At 38.0% G+C, this 17,533-nt stretch overlaps 1 protein-coding gene across 2 annotated transcripts in view; it reads left to right on the top strand.

Annotated features, from left to right (window-relative positions):
• Positions 1 to 17,533, top strand: part of SUCLG2 (succinate-CoA ligase GDP-forming subunit beta) — a 260,803-nt gene that overhangs the window by 153,552 nt on the left and 89,718 nt on the right. For both annotated transcript variants that reach the window (XM_077770601.1, XM_077770600.1), the window contains exons 8-9: positions 2,230 to 2,391; positions 4,582 to 4,724. In XM_077770601.1, coding sequence (XP_077626727.1) covers positions 2,230 to 2,391; positions 4,582 to 4,724 — 305 coding nt within the window. The remainder of the gene's footprint in view (positions 1 to 2,229; positions 2,392 to 4,581; positions 4,725 to 17,533) is intronic.

Below are 17,533 nucleotides of genomic sequence, written 5' to 3'. Positions count from 1 at the left end.
TTCACAGTGTGTGGGTAAAGCGGTTGGACATTTTGTGGCAAGACTAAGGATTCTGGCAGACATTAACTTCTATATAAGATTCTCTCTTGTCGCTCAGTGCTACATTAAATAATTTGTGGTTTGAGCTTTTATTTATGCTAAGTATTCTTAGATGTTAATATGCTAGTTCTGCATAGACTTGTATCAAAGTGCTTGGTTTTTGTGGTAAAGAGACCCTTGTACAAAGCCTCTGTGTAGGGTCTGTAACTCTAGGATGTTGTAATGTAACAATATTTTCTTGTTAGCAACTGAGAATAACAGCCTGTGGTCATTGCTTTTGAGTGAAATATCTCAGGGTGGTTGTTCCCCTTTGAAGAGGTAGGTGCCTGTTAGCAATGCTGGGGGAGAATGGGTAATTTCTCTAAAGTCTAGGTCAAAATTCCCTGCCTATCAATGTCTCAAGTAAAGTAAAAGAAGGTTACAATGGAATGTCATCATAGACAACTAATTTCTACCCTAAGAGATAGAATAAGAGGGGTTAGGGGCGCCTGGGTGGCTTGGTCGGTTAAGCGTCTGACTTTCGCTTAGGTCATGATCTCGCGGTTCGTGGGTTCGAGCCCCGCGTCGGGCTCTGTGCTGACTGCCAGCTCAGAGCCTGGAGCCTGTTTCAGTCTGTGACTCCCTCTCTCTCTGACCCTCCCCTGCTCACTCTGTCTCTCTCTCTCTCTCTCTTAGAAATAAATAAAACATTAAAAAAAAAAAAAGAATAAGAGGGGTTAGATTCCAGGAAACCTGCATTTTACCCCTCCCCATTACAGCTTCTCCCTAAATGTTCATATAGAAGATACCTGTAAATCAATGAAAATGCTGTTTCCTTGGTCCATCCATATCACCCAGTGAGTTTTAACTGATTCTAACTCTCTTGGCCTTTGAGAGAGTTGGAGGATTTCTACCTGCACCAGAGAGTAGAGACAGTAGTGCTGATAAAGCCTAGTCACCTTCCATTATATCTGATCAGTTTTGGTCTCCTAGTGTTTTCTAACTTGAATCCAAAGAGTCATATCCTGCATATATCAAAATGATGGTCCTGGTTTGAGCAGACCCCAGAATAGGCATATCAGCAGTTTAGGGATTGTTATTTCCATTTTCCAGATAAACAAACTGAGGCCCAGAGAGTAAGTAGGTTATTATTATTATTACTATTATTTTATCAAGTTACAGAGTTAGTTAAGAATCAAAAACTGTTGATTCTGGGACACCTGGGTGGCCCAGTTGGTTAAGTGTCCGACTCTTAAAAAAATTTTTCTTAGCATTTATTCATTTTTTTGAGAGACAGAGAGAGAGTCAGTCAGGGAGGGGCAGAGAGAGAGAGACACACACACACAGAATCTGAAGCAGGCTCCAGGCTCTGAGCTGTCAGCACAGAGCCCAGTGCAGGGCTCAAATTCATAAACCATGAGATCATGGCCTGAGTGGAAGTCAGCTGCTTAACCCACTGAGCCATCCAGGCATCCAGGTGTCTGACTCTTGATGTGGGCTCAGGTCATGATCTCCCAGTGCATGAGATTGAGCCGGCAGGCATCAGGCTCCACACAGACAGCAAGGAGCCTGCTTGGGATTCTGTCTCCCTCTTTGTCTACCCCTCCCCTGTTCATGTGTGTGCATGTGCTGTTTCTCTTTCTAAATAAATAAACATTAACAAAAAACAACAAAAAAAAACCCTGTTGATTCTCACTGAGTGTTCTTTCCAGGAAATCTTTCAGAAATATTAGTGAGGATACGGATTAAATAAAAATTTCACTTTGCAGCATCAGAAGGATGAAGGAGGACAGTGGGATTAAGCGTAATAATCTAGTTTCTTTTGCAAAGAAGGTAAAGGTGATGATTAGTGGTTAAATACTAAAAACGAATGTAATAAAAATGGCAAATGAAATCTGTATGTATCTGTGGCAGTCTATAACTTGTACTGGGTAACCACAGTTTATATTACTATTTTATTAAACCGAGAACAACAGGTATAAATTACTGTGTTCTTTTTTAGAATGTAAATCCCTTGAGAACAGGGTCTGTGCTGTAATCCTCTTTGTAGTCCTAAAGTTTAAGATTAAGAAAGCCATAACCACTTCTCCTACCTGTATCATGAGAAAAAAATGACAGTGTTTTATTTTTGTTTCTCCTGTGCTTGCTAGCTTGGGGAGCTAATTTATGGATTCTTACGGGATATTCGTGTGTGTGCCTTGTTCCCTTTAGTTGTCTGCTTTGATGCAAAGATAAATTTTGATGACAATGCAGAATTTCGACAAAAGGACATATTTGCTATGGATGACAAATCAGAGAACGAGCCCATTGAAAACGAAGCTGCCAAATATGATCTAAAATATATAGGACTGGATGGGAACATTGCCTGCTTTGGTAAGAAAGTAGTTCTATCAAAAGAATGATTTGTAGATTTTTGCAGAATTTAGGAGTTCCTGATTTCTGAACCTTTCTGAGCTGTTATTTCCTAATGGCCAAAAGTAAGAGGTGCTTTTTTTTTGTAGCCCCAAAGTCTTAGGAAACAATTTGGAGTTTATTTCCAAAGTGCATTTTGCTCAGTAGTCCTGTTTCAAAATAGGGTTTCTCAAATCTGGCACATTTTGACATTCTGGGAAGGGGGGAATGGGGCTGTACATTATCAAATATTTAGCATTGTCCCCTGGACTTTTGGTGCCACTGACAAGCAAAAATGTTGTGACAGCCAAAAATGTCTCCCAACACTGCCAGATATCTTCTGGTCAACAAAATCACCGCAGTTGAGAAATGCTCTGTTAAAGCATCTCAGTTAAATTTTGCATCATAAAAATGGGAATCTTTACTACTCCAGCCAGTGTTAATATGCTAGGTACTATTCTTGAAATTTGGGTTTAAAATAAAATTTCTCAGAGGAAATGGAAGAGAACATACACTTGAGTCATTATACTCCAGTTTCAGCTTTTATGATCACCAAATGATAAAATGTTTAATCCATTATCCAGTTTATTAATAAAACAATTGATTTTATCATACTCATCTACATTTGTGAAAATGGCTTATTCAGCTGAGATAAGAATGGGTCTATAGAGGCAATACAATTTCTGTTATTGTCCACAGCTTATAGAACTGAGATTTATACGCATCTGTGTTTCTGGTGGAATCAATTCATTGCACTGGAAACTGAGGTCTTAATCTTAATGGAATTAAAATAAAAAAGATTTGTAGCTCATTAAACCAACAGTGTTGTTATATTCAGAACTGAACAGACCTCATCCAGTAGTCTGCTGTGCAATACAATAGAAAATGACATCTAATTACAAGTGGTACCAAAAGCACTTGCTTTGTATTGGAGTAATAACTGTAATGTACCAGATCACGCGCATTGTTCTGATCTTGATAAGCTAATGCGCTCTCAATATTTGTAGGCATTTAGAAAGGAGAATGATATAATGGTGTATTTAGAACAAATTAAATACAGATTCTTTGTAGCCTCTGTGGGAGTATGCACAATCTGACCAAGTTAGCAGCCTCAAAAAGCTACGATTAACACATTTCAAATTGTTTTAAGATACTATGTAAACCATTTTTATTGTAGTTGCCCCAGACTTAATTAAATTAGTCACAGTTCAGAGGCTTGTCTAGGGAATTCAAGGGTCAGAAAAAGTGAAGTATAATTTTACCGTGCGAGTTTCTGCTGTGTTCTGGAGGTTTTCTTTCCCCCCCCACCTTTCTAAAATGAGGAAAGTAATCTCATATAATTAAAGATTAAGAAGCAAATAAGTACAATTGGTTATAAAACTCAGTTCTGGAAAATAAGAATTGCTGTGTTAAAACTCTCGTTTTCTTTAAGAAACCTCCTAAGATGTTAACACATTTTAGTTCTAGTTTTAATGATCAGGTTGCTAGTGAACATTTCTCATATTAATTTAAGGGAAGGAACTGAGGGATGGGAATATTATTTTGATGCTGTCATTTGTTCATTTGTTTTGTGAGTTTATCCACATAACCTATAAACATGCATGGTTGCACTGAGTGTAAAAAGCATGGAGTCCTATTGAAGTTGGGACCCCTGTGGTTCAACCCCAGAGGGATGCCACATTCAAAGGACCATATTCTCAGCAGCAAAAAAAATAAACAAATTGCATTTTTTTACTCAGATCTCTTAAAGGATATTAAAGAGAATGCAATTCATAGAGCCAAGCAACTTCTTGTAGCCTTTCTTCCCTCTTTCCCGGTTCATTTGAGTTCTTTATTTTTCCAGAACCAAACAGTCCTTTCTTCTACTACTAGCTCAAATTAATTAATTATGCAAACTCTTCCCTTTTATCTGTTTCCCAGATTGGCTTAACTTATTAATCCATCTTCATATCTACAGGTCTTTTTTTTTTTTTTTCTTTTTCGTTTGTACACTTCCTGACTCTTTATCCTAAAAGTCTATGAATTTATGTGATTGAGCAGTATTCTAGGCAGGACAGATTGGCCTGGGAGTGACAGGTCTCTCTCTATGGCAGCGTGAGAGAGGGACACTGTTCATGCACCCTTTCATGTTGCTAAATTTATCCTGTCATGTGAGCCCTCTTCATTTCACAGTGAATGGTGCTGGACTTGCCATGGCTACTTGCGACATCATCTTCTTGAATGGTGGGAAGCCAGCCAACTTTTTGGATCTTGGTGGTGGTGTAAAGGAAGCTCAAGTATATCAAGCCTTCAAACTGCTCACAGCTGATCCTAAGGTAACCTGTCTTTATAGCAAGATCATGTAATGTTCTGATTTTTCACCAACAAGAACTGCTCTTCTTACTGCTGAAGGATAATAAGCCAAACATTTACTTTGCAGTCCCAGATGCAAATCCTGCCTTATATCTGATTGTAGTACACCATGATTCAACTCATTTCAGGTGAAAGGCTAGTAAGTGGTCCCAGGATCTAATTTCAGATTCTGTGCTTCCAAAGTGCTGGGAGATAGGAGGAAATAAAAAAGGGGTAGTGCACAGGATAGTGAAACACTGGTTGGTGTGAAACGTTGAGTAGTTTATACTGAAGCAATTAGTCCTGTTCTTAACATGACTTAAAGGACTCATTCTCAGATTCCTTCCATAAAGATGCTGCAAGTATTATCATATGATCAGAGACAGAAGAAAATTATAGGATTATAAAAGTGTATATCACTAGAAAATAATGACTACATTCTTCTGTATGCATTTTAATTTTCATCGCTGACAGTTACATAGTTTACAACATGCGTGCTAGGTAGCATATAATGTTGCTTCATGAACCTCTTTTCTTAACTAGAGTATAGCTATCACACCTGTGCTAGTGCATAGTAGGTATTCAGTAAACATATTTCAAGTTAAATACCAATAGGCTTTCTTTCAACTGTAGGTACTCAGTAGTCTATGACAACAAGGTTTAGGTGGACATTTTTTACATGGAAAAGACTAACATGTTTTGAACGTCTGATACATACCATTTAATTCTCTTAACAATTCTGACTTTAAACTTTGAGAATCATTTATCTTGATACTGTTAGAGTATCTGATACATTCTATTGGTTCTTTTGTTTTAATGTTTATTTATTAATTTTGAGAGAGAGAGAGAGAGCAGGGGAGAGGCAGAGAGAGAAGGAAAGAGAGGGAGAATCCTAAGCAGGCTCTTCCTGGTCAGTGCACAAAGCCCAGTGCGGGGCTCAAACATACAAACCATGAGATTGGGACCAGAGGCGAAATCAAGAGTCAGATGCTCAACCAACTGAGCCACCCCGGTGCCCCCATATTGTTTTTTAAGAAATGTGGTATGAACTTAATATGGAAACTTCTCAGTAAGTGTACCAATAATGCTTTTTGGTTCACACATATAAAATTTTGTCTTCTATTTTCATTATGACTCAGATAGTTGCTAACCTTATGTTTTTGCTAAGTCTTACCCTTCTGATTCATGAAATAAATGGTAAGGTATTATTGGCTACTTATTTTCAGTTTTCCAGTGCTGTCCAGGAATAGTAAAGTCATCAAAATCCAAAATCACCCAGCCATGAAGAATGTGTTTGCAGTTGATTTTTCTGTTTATATAAGTACCTTGTTTTCATTGGTTAAGTAGGAATATTGTCAATGGCTTCCTAGTTATTAATTTATTTATCCCTTCTTCTTATTGTCTAAGGGAAGCATCATTTTCCTTCCAGAGATTTTCTTATCAGTTGAAATCTGTAAATGTCATGGATATAACTCATACACAGCTTTTTAAACTGCTTGAACCACAGTGTATTCAGAGAACGGGGCAACTGTAATAAAATAGAACTTTTAGTGTCTACTGAAATTCAGTGCTAAGAATAATAGAGAGCTATTGAGGGAGTAAATCTACCAGGACAATCATTGCATTTTCTTTGGAATATCTTTTCTTAGTAGCTGATCTGGAATTTTAATTTTATGACAGTGCAAGAGGGGAAGGAAAAATCACTTGCAGATCCATTTTTTAAAACAGTTTCTTAAAAATTTTTTGAGTTTGCCCTATGTAATATTTTCAAATGCTTGGAGTATTTAAACTTTTTTGAGATTGCCTGTCATCTTGGGTAGAGAAAGATATGTGGGAGTTATTTTATTTTTCTCATGCTATATCAGGAAAATGAATGCACAGCCCATCTCACTGTAAATTTTCCAAATCTTGAAATTTCAAAGACAGTTAAAAAGCACAGAAGTGTAATGGATATTTTCAATCCTGGCATTGTTTCCCAGATTTTAGAGAACAGAGGCTAAAAAATAGTACAGATGAATTGATTTGATTTTGCAAGGAACCTGGTTACAGTTCTGGCTGTAATTATTTCAAGTAGAACCCCATTCATCTGCCCAGAAGGAAAGAATCCCAAAAACCCAAAGCTAATTATTACAAAGGTATTGATTTTCTTGTTAGATGTAAGGATTAGTCAGTTGAATATACTGAGACTCAAAATTGAAAAAGGTCTGTTATTGTTAAACTTGAATCAACTGATAGTAACAACTACTTGTTTGTCCTATGTGTAAGCTAATTCTTTTGATCAAGTAATAGATGTTATCATTCAAAAACAATATTATAGGTTGGCATATATTTCTACACATAATGTCAGCCATAGAGCTGAAAGTTAAGTTTATTTTGCTTGACTATTAGCCCTAATGCTGATATTCATTGGGACTCAACACCATTGCCTTTATAACTAATGTGTTCTTTATTTGTTTGTAATATATATGAAACAGAGCTCCTTTGCCAAAACTGTCTAAAGCAAGAGTCTTTTCAAGATAGCTTACAACACTGAATTCATATTAAATATCTTATATTTCTCTAATTTTCTAGTTGAGCTTGAGATGAGAGAAGGACAGTATAGTTTGTTCTGCTGGTGGTATGAACTGATTATCATTTTTTTAGATGTTTATTTTTGAGTGAGAGAGAGAGAGAGCATGAGCAGGGGAGGGGTGGAGAGAGAGAGATACACAGAGTCCAAAGCAGGCTCCAGGCTCTGAGCTCTCTGCACAGAGCCTGACGTGGGGCTGGAACCCATGAGCCTTTGAGCTGTGAGATCATGATCTGAGCTGAAGTTGGCTGCCCAGCCAACTGAGCCACCCAAGTGGCCCCGGTCCTCATTTTTAACATCAAGTATTGTAAGCACTAGGATGCTTAAATCCTAAGTAGTAAAGATCAAATTATATAGGAAGTAGAAGTAAGAGTTTGTGGTAATTTATAAAAAATTTGAACAGACTTAAGGGAAAACTCCTCTAAAGATTGTGTTATCCTTAAGTTTTTGTTTTCTTGAATCATACTTTGGCTTTTACTTCTAATTCTAAACTTAGAACTACAAAGGTGTAGAAAATGAATACAAACAACATCTGGAGTATGTAAAACATCTTGCATCAGTAAATAAAAGGAAAAGACAGTTGACAGGAATCTCAACTGTCACCCCAACTCTTTTGGCCAAAGTTAAGCCAGTCTGTTGCCCTCTGCAGGCCTGATTTTGAAACGCAGTAGTGTGTGATTGACTGCTGAAGGCTCCTCACTGGCTCTGTCCCTGTGCTTCCTGGGTTACATCCAGCTTAGTCATGTTTTCAAAGCTCTTGTTTTTTTAATTTTTATTTCTTTAAATATTATTTTTTTTTATTTTAGTATAGTATAATTAACATAGTGTTTTTCAAAATTCTTTAAAAATCCAGGAACGGGGAGCCCAGGTGGCTCATTTGGTTAAGTAGCTGACTCTTGATTTCCGCTCAGGTCATTATCTAGCATCTGTGTGGAGCCTGCTTGGGGTTATCTCGCTCCCTCTTTCTGTGCCCCTCTCCTGCTCACCTGTGCATATGCGCATGCTCTCTATCCCTCCCTCTCTCTCCTTGAAAATAAATACATAACTGAACACTTTTTAAAAATCCAGGAAAAAATGTGCTACATAAGCACCAAGTACCAGTTCAAATAGGAAGGGAAGGATACTTAGTAGGGTTTTTGTACCAGATTGCTCAGGTTCCCACCCCATGTCCTATCTTTACCACTTACTGGTTGTGGGAACTTGAGCACATTATTTAACTTCTGTATATCTCAGTTTCTTCTTTTATGAAATGCAGTTATAATAGTACTTATTACCTCTGAAGGTTGCTTGCTTGCTTTATTTAAGTATTTAGAGCTTACATTTCTTTAAATTTTTTTAATTGAGGTATAACTGACATGTAACATATAAGTTTAAGATATATGATGTGTTTATGTGATATATCTACATGCTGCAGTATGATTACTGCTGTAGCATTAGCAAACACCTCCATCATGCTTCATAACTGTAATTTCTTTTTTGTAGTAAGAACATATAATCAGAGAATTGCTTATTACATTAATTGAGATTACACATACAGATTTCCCATTTAGAGGAGGAATAATTTCATATGATAGTGTCATTTAAAATTTTTAATAAATTTTTGTTGAAGTTAACCTACATATAGAACAGTATACAAATCATAAGGATGTAGTTTGATGAGTTACCATGAAGTAAACATACAGGCAGCCAGATCATAAAATAGAACATGACCAGTGTTGGAGACTGAATGTTTTATGTCCCCCCCAAAATTCTTGTGTTGAAATCCTAACCCCCAATATGATGATATTAGTAGTTGGGGCCTTTGGGAGATAATTAGGTCATGAGGTCATGAGGGTGGAGCCTCATGAATGGGATTAGTACCTTTATAAAGGAGACCCCAGAAAGCTCCCTCACCCCTTCCTCCATAGGAGGATAGATCTAGAAGATGGCCATTTCTGTACCAGGAAGGGGGCCGTCATGAGACCCTGAAACTGCCAGTGCCTTCATCTCGGACTTCAGCCTCTAGAATTGTGAAAAATAAATGTTGTTGCCTCAGTCAGTCTATGGTAATTTGTTATAGCAGGCCGAACAGACTCAGCCACCATCTCAGAAGCCAGTGATGCAGCCCCATGCCACACTTCCCCCCGAAAGGTGTCACAGCTTTCCCAACTTCTAATGTCATAGGTTTGTTTTCCCTTAATGTAGATTCCTGCTTAATATAAATAGGATCATACAGTGTACACTGTTGTATGTTTACCATCTTTCACTTAACTTTTATTTGTAAGATTGTCCCACATTTTATGTAGCAGTGGCATATTTCTAAAGCACAATGAAAACTCTCATTTGTGTTGTTTATAAAATTTTTTTAATGTTTATTTATTTATTAGAGAGAAAGAGAGAAAGACAGAACAAGTGGATGAGGGGCAGAGAGAGCAGGAGACACAGAGTCCAAAACAGGCACCAGGCTCTGAGCTGTCAACACAGAGCCTGTGTGTTGAATTTTTTTTGATGTTCAATTCCATTATCATTTCTAAGGCTTAGATTTATAATTATTGTTACAAGAGGATATAAATGTTCATTTTTGGGATGGAAGGTATCTGAAACAGATCCATTGACACCAGTGTTACTGCATGTGTTGTTTTGAAGTTGATGAAATGGGTAACAATTCAGTAGTTTTGCAGTGATTCTCAGTTCAGACAACCAAGAAAACACAGCTTAATTGAGGGAGGATTAAATTCATGTCTGCAAGAACCACAGAATATCATTTGGTGTAAGTTTGAGAAGAGTCCAGCTATTTGAACTCTGTGGTATGTGATTCAAAAGTCTTTAGAATTTGAAGCTAGGAAAGTGAAAGTGTGTGCCATATTTTCATTATCATCTGCCTTTCAGCATGCAAATGTCTTCACTTTTAATAAATTTATGTTGGTGTTAATATGTGCTAAATGCCTCACATACATAGTGTTGATCATTATACATTCAGAATATATTTAAAAACAAACCACAGTATCCTCTTCTTCACTTATTTACATGTTTGTATCAGAAGCATGAAGCAAAACTCTTTTATTACAGACTACTTGTATTTGCTGAATTACCTTATCTGCAGGGGAATATGTTGGGGGGGGGTAGTAGAACTCTCATAGAGATTGATTTTTAAATATAATACCCAGTACTTGACACAACATGAGCATTATTTTTGAAATAACTCCCCCATCCCTGTTCTTACAGGCCTCTTTGAAACAAATTTTAAAAGTTGGAAAGAGTTAAGTCCAGGCAGCCGTTCTTTATGGTGAAAGGCTGCCTGAGAGCCTAGTCGGAGAAGGATAAAATGATGCTGTGCTTATGAATTTGTAGCCTGTCACCTGGTTTCAGCCCTGTGCAGGGCAGCACTGTGTATCAGCTGGAGAATGGAAAGCTCACTGCCTCGCTCTCATGTCTCTTTCCTCCAGGTGCTTTTCCTCTTGTCTTGCATTTGTTTCTATCATGTCCAGTTGAACCAGATGTCCAGATATGTCTCGCTGTCCTTGTCCACCATGCTCTTGTTCCATTTTATCTGCCAGCATTGCCCAGAAAGAGCTGGGTCCTGGCAAGGTCATCGGTTCTGTATCTTACACAAGACCAGTGTGTCTGATTGCTACACATTTTCCATGCGTCTCTAATGGAACTCTCTAAATCTGTTTCATGCTGCTTGCTGACGTACTCTACAAAATAAATCAAAAGAAAGGTAATTCTTTGCTTCTCAAAATTCAAATCTGGATGTGCTTTGTTTTGTTTCATGGTAAGTAATTTGAAGAATTTTAACAGACTTGGGGATATTTTAGTAAATTTTATCATTGGTCCCAACATGCTCACTCATTGATTATGAATCCTGTATGGAGAAGCCTTTGGAGACTGTTAAAGAGAAATGAACCACTAATAAAGGCATAATGTCGCCTAGATTAGAAATAATATATAATTATTAGAAGAGTTAGGGATTTTTTTTCCTCTTAATGTTACTGCACTGTGAAAAGACATGGTTCACTTCCAACAATTAGAAAATACTGCATTTTCTGATAATGCCAGAATTAGTGTCAGGTATCTCTGAGTCTTAAGAATTATCCTATAATGCTAGAGTGATCAAGCATCTGAAAGTTTTACTATTATTATTTTTGAGGTATTGTTTTGGAATCCAAATAATGCATGTTGGGAGAATCACTAGGTGTAGGGAGTAAACTTGGGAAAATAATTCAGGAGAACAAGGTAAAGAGCCTTTGAAGTGGGAAGGGTTCTGGGTTCTCTCCTTTGCAGGGGTGAGCTGTAGTCTGGTGGGATGAGCCTCACTGCCTTCAGGAGATTGAAGACACTGTGAATTCTCTCTTTTCCTCCCTCTATGCCGCTTTCCACTCACTGTCAGAGAACTAGGAATTAGGATGATTGTCTTGTTCCTAAATGAACAACACGTTCATGTGGGCTTGCCGAAGAAATTGGCCTGACTCATAGTGGCTTGCAAGATAGTGTTTTATCTTTTTTTAGGGTGTTTTATTAAGCAGCATCCCCTTTGTCCTAATTATTAAATTAGAGAAACATAAAATATAGAAAAGTACAAAAATAGGTCAGCTTACATTTACGTATACTTTTACATATACTTGAAGTGAATATGCAGTGTAGTATTATTTTTGAAAAAACTAGTATCAGTATGATTGACACTCTTATATGGTCTGCTTTTTTCCACTCTTTACTTACCTTTTCCCCTGTCCTTGTACAGCCCTCTACAACACCTTTAGGAGCTGAATAGTATTCACTTATATGAATATATAAATTTACTTTACCAGTCCTCTGTTATTTGATATTGAGGGTGTGGTGTTTTCTAACTTAAAATAATGCTGCCATAACCTCTTTGCGTACACTTCAGATTATTCATATAAGATGTATGCCTTAGGGGTGTTTGGGTGGTTCAGTTGGTTGAGTGTCCAACTCTTGATTTCAGCTCAGGTCATGATTCCAGGATCCTGGGATCAAGCCCCATATCGGGGCCGCATGCTACACCCTGTTTGGAGCCTGCTTAAGATTCTCTCTCCCTTTCCCTCTGCCCCTCTCCCCTGCTCACCTATGCATATTCTCTCTCTCTCTCTCTCTCTGTCTCTCAAATAAAATAAGATGAATTCCTAGAAGTATGAGTGTAACTGTGAATGCAGATTTTAAGGTTTTCACACTTCCTGCCTATTTATATCACAACACCATGTAGAAGGATGTAGAATGCTGTCATCAACAAGAGGTGTGTGTACTTGGCTGTTTAAGTGGCCCCATGTGTAGTGCCAAAGTGCTGCCTGGTTTTCATAAGTCATGTCTAGTATGATGGATCTTACAGAGAAATTATATATTAGAGAAGCTTTGTTCAAGTGTGAGTTATAAATTCAATACGAATGAATTAACAGTATATATTAAGTAAGGTATCCTCAAACAGAAACAGAGAAAACAAGGTTATATATTGATGTTTTGACAAAAACGGTGTGACCAGTGGCTTACAGGAAACCAGCCCTTAGTTTCCTCAGGAGCCATGGTTTGGTATTTGCTAACTCAGTGTTCAGTGGAAGTTTATAGACTGTGACTACTATGGATAACGAGAATTGCCTGAATAATGTTTTGGATAATTATGGATGGCTCTTCAGAGATTATGTGAAAGAGTTGCTCCATTTTATCTTTCTAAGAAAGGACAGTCAAGAACCAGTAGCCTGAATGTAAAGTAAAATATTCTTTTCTTTTCCTAATTTGCTTTTGTATGCTTGCCAAAGGGAAGGATTCTGACTATGAAAACCTTCAAAATATGTCGGTATGACATTTTAGACATATTGCCTTTATATTTAAGGATTAAATGAAAAAACCTTGAGAAAATTTCAACTTAATTTTTCCACTTTCCAGGTAAGAGTGATTTCCTTACACATGTAAGTCCTTCGCTTTATGCTTTTTGAAAAGTTTCTTTACATATAAAAAATTTTCCCCTTTTAGAAATTTACATTTCCTTCTAAAAGTATGAGATTAAAAAAAAAATTGTCCCCAACTTTATTACCATAACATGGCCACTGTTATAATTTTGTTAAATTTCCTTCCAGCATTATCTATACGTATCTTCTTTATACAATTATAATTAGAATACCCACCCTTCCTTTTAATGGCTTTTAAAAAAATATATATCCAGTATTACATGATATACATCTTCCAGTTTGTTTACGTGTCTCTCTGAGCATCAGTTTTACTAGCATATTAATAGTGGGCAGTGTGTTAAAGTCCTCTTGTTATTGAGGAGGTTATTTAAAGCTCAGCATTTAAAATCTCTTTCAGAAAATGTGTGAACTTTGTAAATCTGGTTTGCTAAAGCAGAGTACAGTATAGTTAACAAATGCAGTAGTAACAAGTGTGAAAAACATTGTGGTACAAAACAGACTTGTAGAACAATTTAAAAAAAAGAAAGAAAAGAAAATCAGCATTCTCTAATGCCCAGCTAGATACCCCTTTAACATCTTATGCATTTACTGCCTCAGTGGACTACTGATCTGCCTTTGTTTTAATTATTACAGGGTTAATGAATCATTCTTTAATATTTGATGCAGTCATTCTTAACTGCCTAAATTCTGAAATTCATAAGAATTCCAAACGTGGCCAAATGTCCCTTCCTGACTGCTCAGATACTTGAAGATCTTCCTGGTATCCTCCTAATGTATGAGATGGAGTCCAAAACAAAACTTGCCAGAAGTTAGGAGAATAAACTCACCTTTATTTTTCCTTGCTCTTTCTTGCCAGCATTCTTCCTAAGAGTTCATTGATTTCTCTATGCTTCTTCTGTCTTTGTAAAGAGCAAGACACTCTAGGCAAACTTGTAAATTATGTGTCTTTTTAATCTCTAGCCCTCATCAGATGCCACCTGAATGATAATACGTGATGATATGTCCCAGTCTCCCTTTTCTTTTCTATTGGGTATTTACAACTTACAGTCCCCACCGCTTAATCATCTCCTTTGTTCATACATTTCTCTTTTTAAATCCTGTAAATTTGCCTGGAAATATTCTTTTCCCCCCTCCACCTTCTTGCTGCTGTTTCATTAAACTTTTCATTTGTTCCATATTCTTTAAAAACAATTCAAAGCATAGTTTTGCCTTGAGTTCTTTTTTTCCCAGTCCCTGGTTTTGTGCTGTTCCATTATTATTAATACACTTCATTATTTCTAGCCACTTTAATGGTTCAGGGACCATAGTAGGTTCGCCAAACATGTCTTTTCAGAGCAAATTCATATTGACAGTCTGTCTCTATTTCCATGGAAATCATATGGCTCAGTGTTCTCAGCCAGGAAGAGAAGCGTAGTAAATTAATGAGCTGTCCTTGGGAGACCATTTCCCAGCGTAGGTGCCAGTGCTCTGTGTCTGGCAAGACTCTAGTGGGATGGGGCAGCCTGCTAGGGACCATCGTCTAGACTGGACTGGCCCCTCAGGGCCCTGGAAACAGTGGAGGGAAGGTCCTCTCTGCACAGGGTGGGGTGAGGTCCTGTCCAGCAGCCAGACTCAGCAGCAGCAGGTAATAGCAATACAGGGAGAACTGTGAGTGGCAGGGACTCTTACCTGAAAGCAGTGTATTAGTAGAAGCTAGAAAGTATACAAACAAAGGGAGGCAATTTTAAGAAGTATTTAGGGAATTTTGTTAACCGGCAGCCAGTGCCACAGTCCCCAGGCTATAGTGCAGGGGCCACGCTGACTTCATACAAAGCATCCCATATGTAGAAGCTTGGTTCTAGGGAGATTGCAGGGCCAGGCAAGTAAGTAAGGCAAGAATTCATCCATAGTACAAGTCACTGTGTCAGCCATGAGGTTAATAGACTCATCCATAGCAAGAACAACTTTATGGAAGCGGGGGTTCCTCCCAGCTTGTTGGGGGCAGCTCCTCAAAGACCACTTTATGAGGTCAGGACTGGTTATCCAGACCACAGAATGACTAAGCTGGACGGAAACCCATTCAGTGGTATCAGCCAAATGATTGTGCATGGTGTTATATATGCCAGGCATTCCTGTGGACACTGAGTTATAGTGCAGTGAGTGAAATAGAGTCCTGTTCTCTTGGAGCTACCATTTCAGAGTGGGAAGATAGTTAAATCAATGAGTAAATAGATACACATCATATAAAACAGATAACTTATATACTGTGTGGTGGTAGGAGGTTAAAAATAAAATTGAGGATGCCAGAAATTTGTTATTTTTTATAAGTTTGTCCAGGAAGACCTCTGATAAGTTTACTTTGGAAAAAAACATGTCCTGACTGTTACATGTGGAGTTTGGGTTTGTAGGCAATGACATGAATGCTCCCAGTGAGGGGAATCTCACCAATAACTGCACCCATTGGAGGTGCCCTTCTTTCCTTCGTGTTTACTCACTGCTTCTTTACCTAAGTGTTCTAAACCATCTCACTTGCTTTATTATCAACCTAAAAAAAAAGAGGTTGGTGCACTTGAATAGTTTATGCTGCAACTTTGCTCTAATTTGGGTGGCACTGTCTTGCAATTAGAGGTCCTTTGGAATATCAATGGATATTTTATCTGCAGCCCCAGGACCCTCTCCTGGGATGCTCTGCTTCCACCTTTGAGGTCTTATGAAATGGAGCACTTTGAACACACATAGTAGTTAACATTCCCAAGGGGCAGCTGGCACAAATCCAAGTTAATTATTTTTTCTTCCAGCTTATCTGTGAGTTCTTTCATTAATTGTTATCTGTAAGCATTCTGGACACATCCCTTTTTCTCAATTAGGACTCCAGTGGAATATTTTTGAGCAAACATTTAGGTGTCTGCTCTAATACTCAGAGGCCTCAGGATCATAAGTAGTGAACAGAAATCCATTTGGAGCTTTAACCCTTGACCTTCTAGATTTCACATGCTCGTTAATCCCAAATAGCACATTCTCCTGAGTTAGAGATATGAGTGACCCAGAGTCTTCAGTGTGTCATTGTTATCCAAGAATGTGGCCATTTGGGTAGCAGGTATGATGGGGAAATGCCCAAATTTAGACATTTCTGGTTTTTTTTGTGTTTTATAACCTGTGAGTGGATCTTCTTGTCCATTAAACTGAACTGCCAAATAATTAATCCAGATGTAGACTCTGCTGACCAGATTCCGAAAGAGAGGTGTTTGATAATCAAATGAGAAGAGTAAATGAAGGAGAAGTAAAAAAACACAAAAAAAAGTAAAAAGAACTTTTACTGAAAGCCTAAATTCTGTGATTCTGTTTTTCTCTACAAATACATCCTTAAAAGCACTCCGTATTGTAGGTTGCACCAATTTATAAAACAATGCAAAATGTCTTAGGTAAGACAACAGGACTGAAATTAGAACCTCACCATCATCCTAGCTTCCTCCCCTTAATGGACACAGCTTGTCATTCTGGCATTTAGCGGCCGGTTCCTTGACCACCTACTCTGTGTCAGGTCCTGAGCCAGTTGAGAGAATGGGAAACCATTCAGCATTTGATGTCACTGGCTCCATTAAGGTGTCCTTATCAAGTCCTTCTGGTTGTAATTACCCCTTTAAAGCCAAAGAAGACTTGCACCTTCTTGACAGATACAGTTCTTTCTAAGCTCAAAGAAGGCCCAATGTAAAACACCTCTTCTTATTGATGCTACATCCTCATCTCTGGGTTCATAGAGAAGAGTATGCTGCCTTACTACTCAAAATATGGACCATGCACTGTCAATGTTGACATTGACTTGAAAATCATTACAAATGCAGGTTCTGAGCCCTACCTCAGATCAGCGGGGTTTGGAATTCATGTTTTCACAGAATCCCCAGAGCATTCTCTGCACATTAGAGTTTCAGAGGCACTGGTCCATAACAGGGGCAGGCATACTACAGTTCACAGCCAAGCTCTGCCTCATGACTATTTGTATAATTAAAGATTTATAGGAACACAGCTTTGCTCATTCATTTCCTTAACTAGCTGAGCTGAGTAGTTGTGACAGAGACCTGGTCCACGGTGCTGTAGGGTCGGCATGCTTGGAGTGTGGTATTGGACCAGTGCCAGTTTGTATAGAAGCACCAGCCCATGAGCTGTTTTAGGTCTATAATAAGTACAATGCCTTAAACTTATGGGTAAGGTCTATAATAAGTACAGAGACAGAATCAACATCTAGAAACTTTTTTTTTTTTACAAATAGTTTATTGTCAAATTAGTTTCCACATAACACCCAGTGCTCATCCCCACAAGTGCCCTCCTCCATGCCCATCTCCCCCCCCCC

This window comes from Crocuta crocuta, unplaced genomic scaffold, assembly GCF_008692635.1.
Source record: "Crocuta crocuta isolate KB4526 unplaced genomic scaffold, BGI_CrCroc_1.0 scaffold126, whole genome shotgun sequence".
In the NCBI taxonomy this organism is placed as follows: domain Eukaryota; kingdom Metazoa; phylum Chordata; class Mammalia; order Carnivora; family Hyaenidae; genus Crocuta; species Crocuta crocuta.
This window is presented reverse-complemented; position numbering and strand designations above follow the sequence as displayed.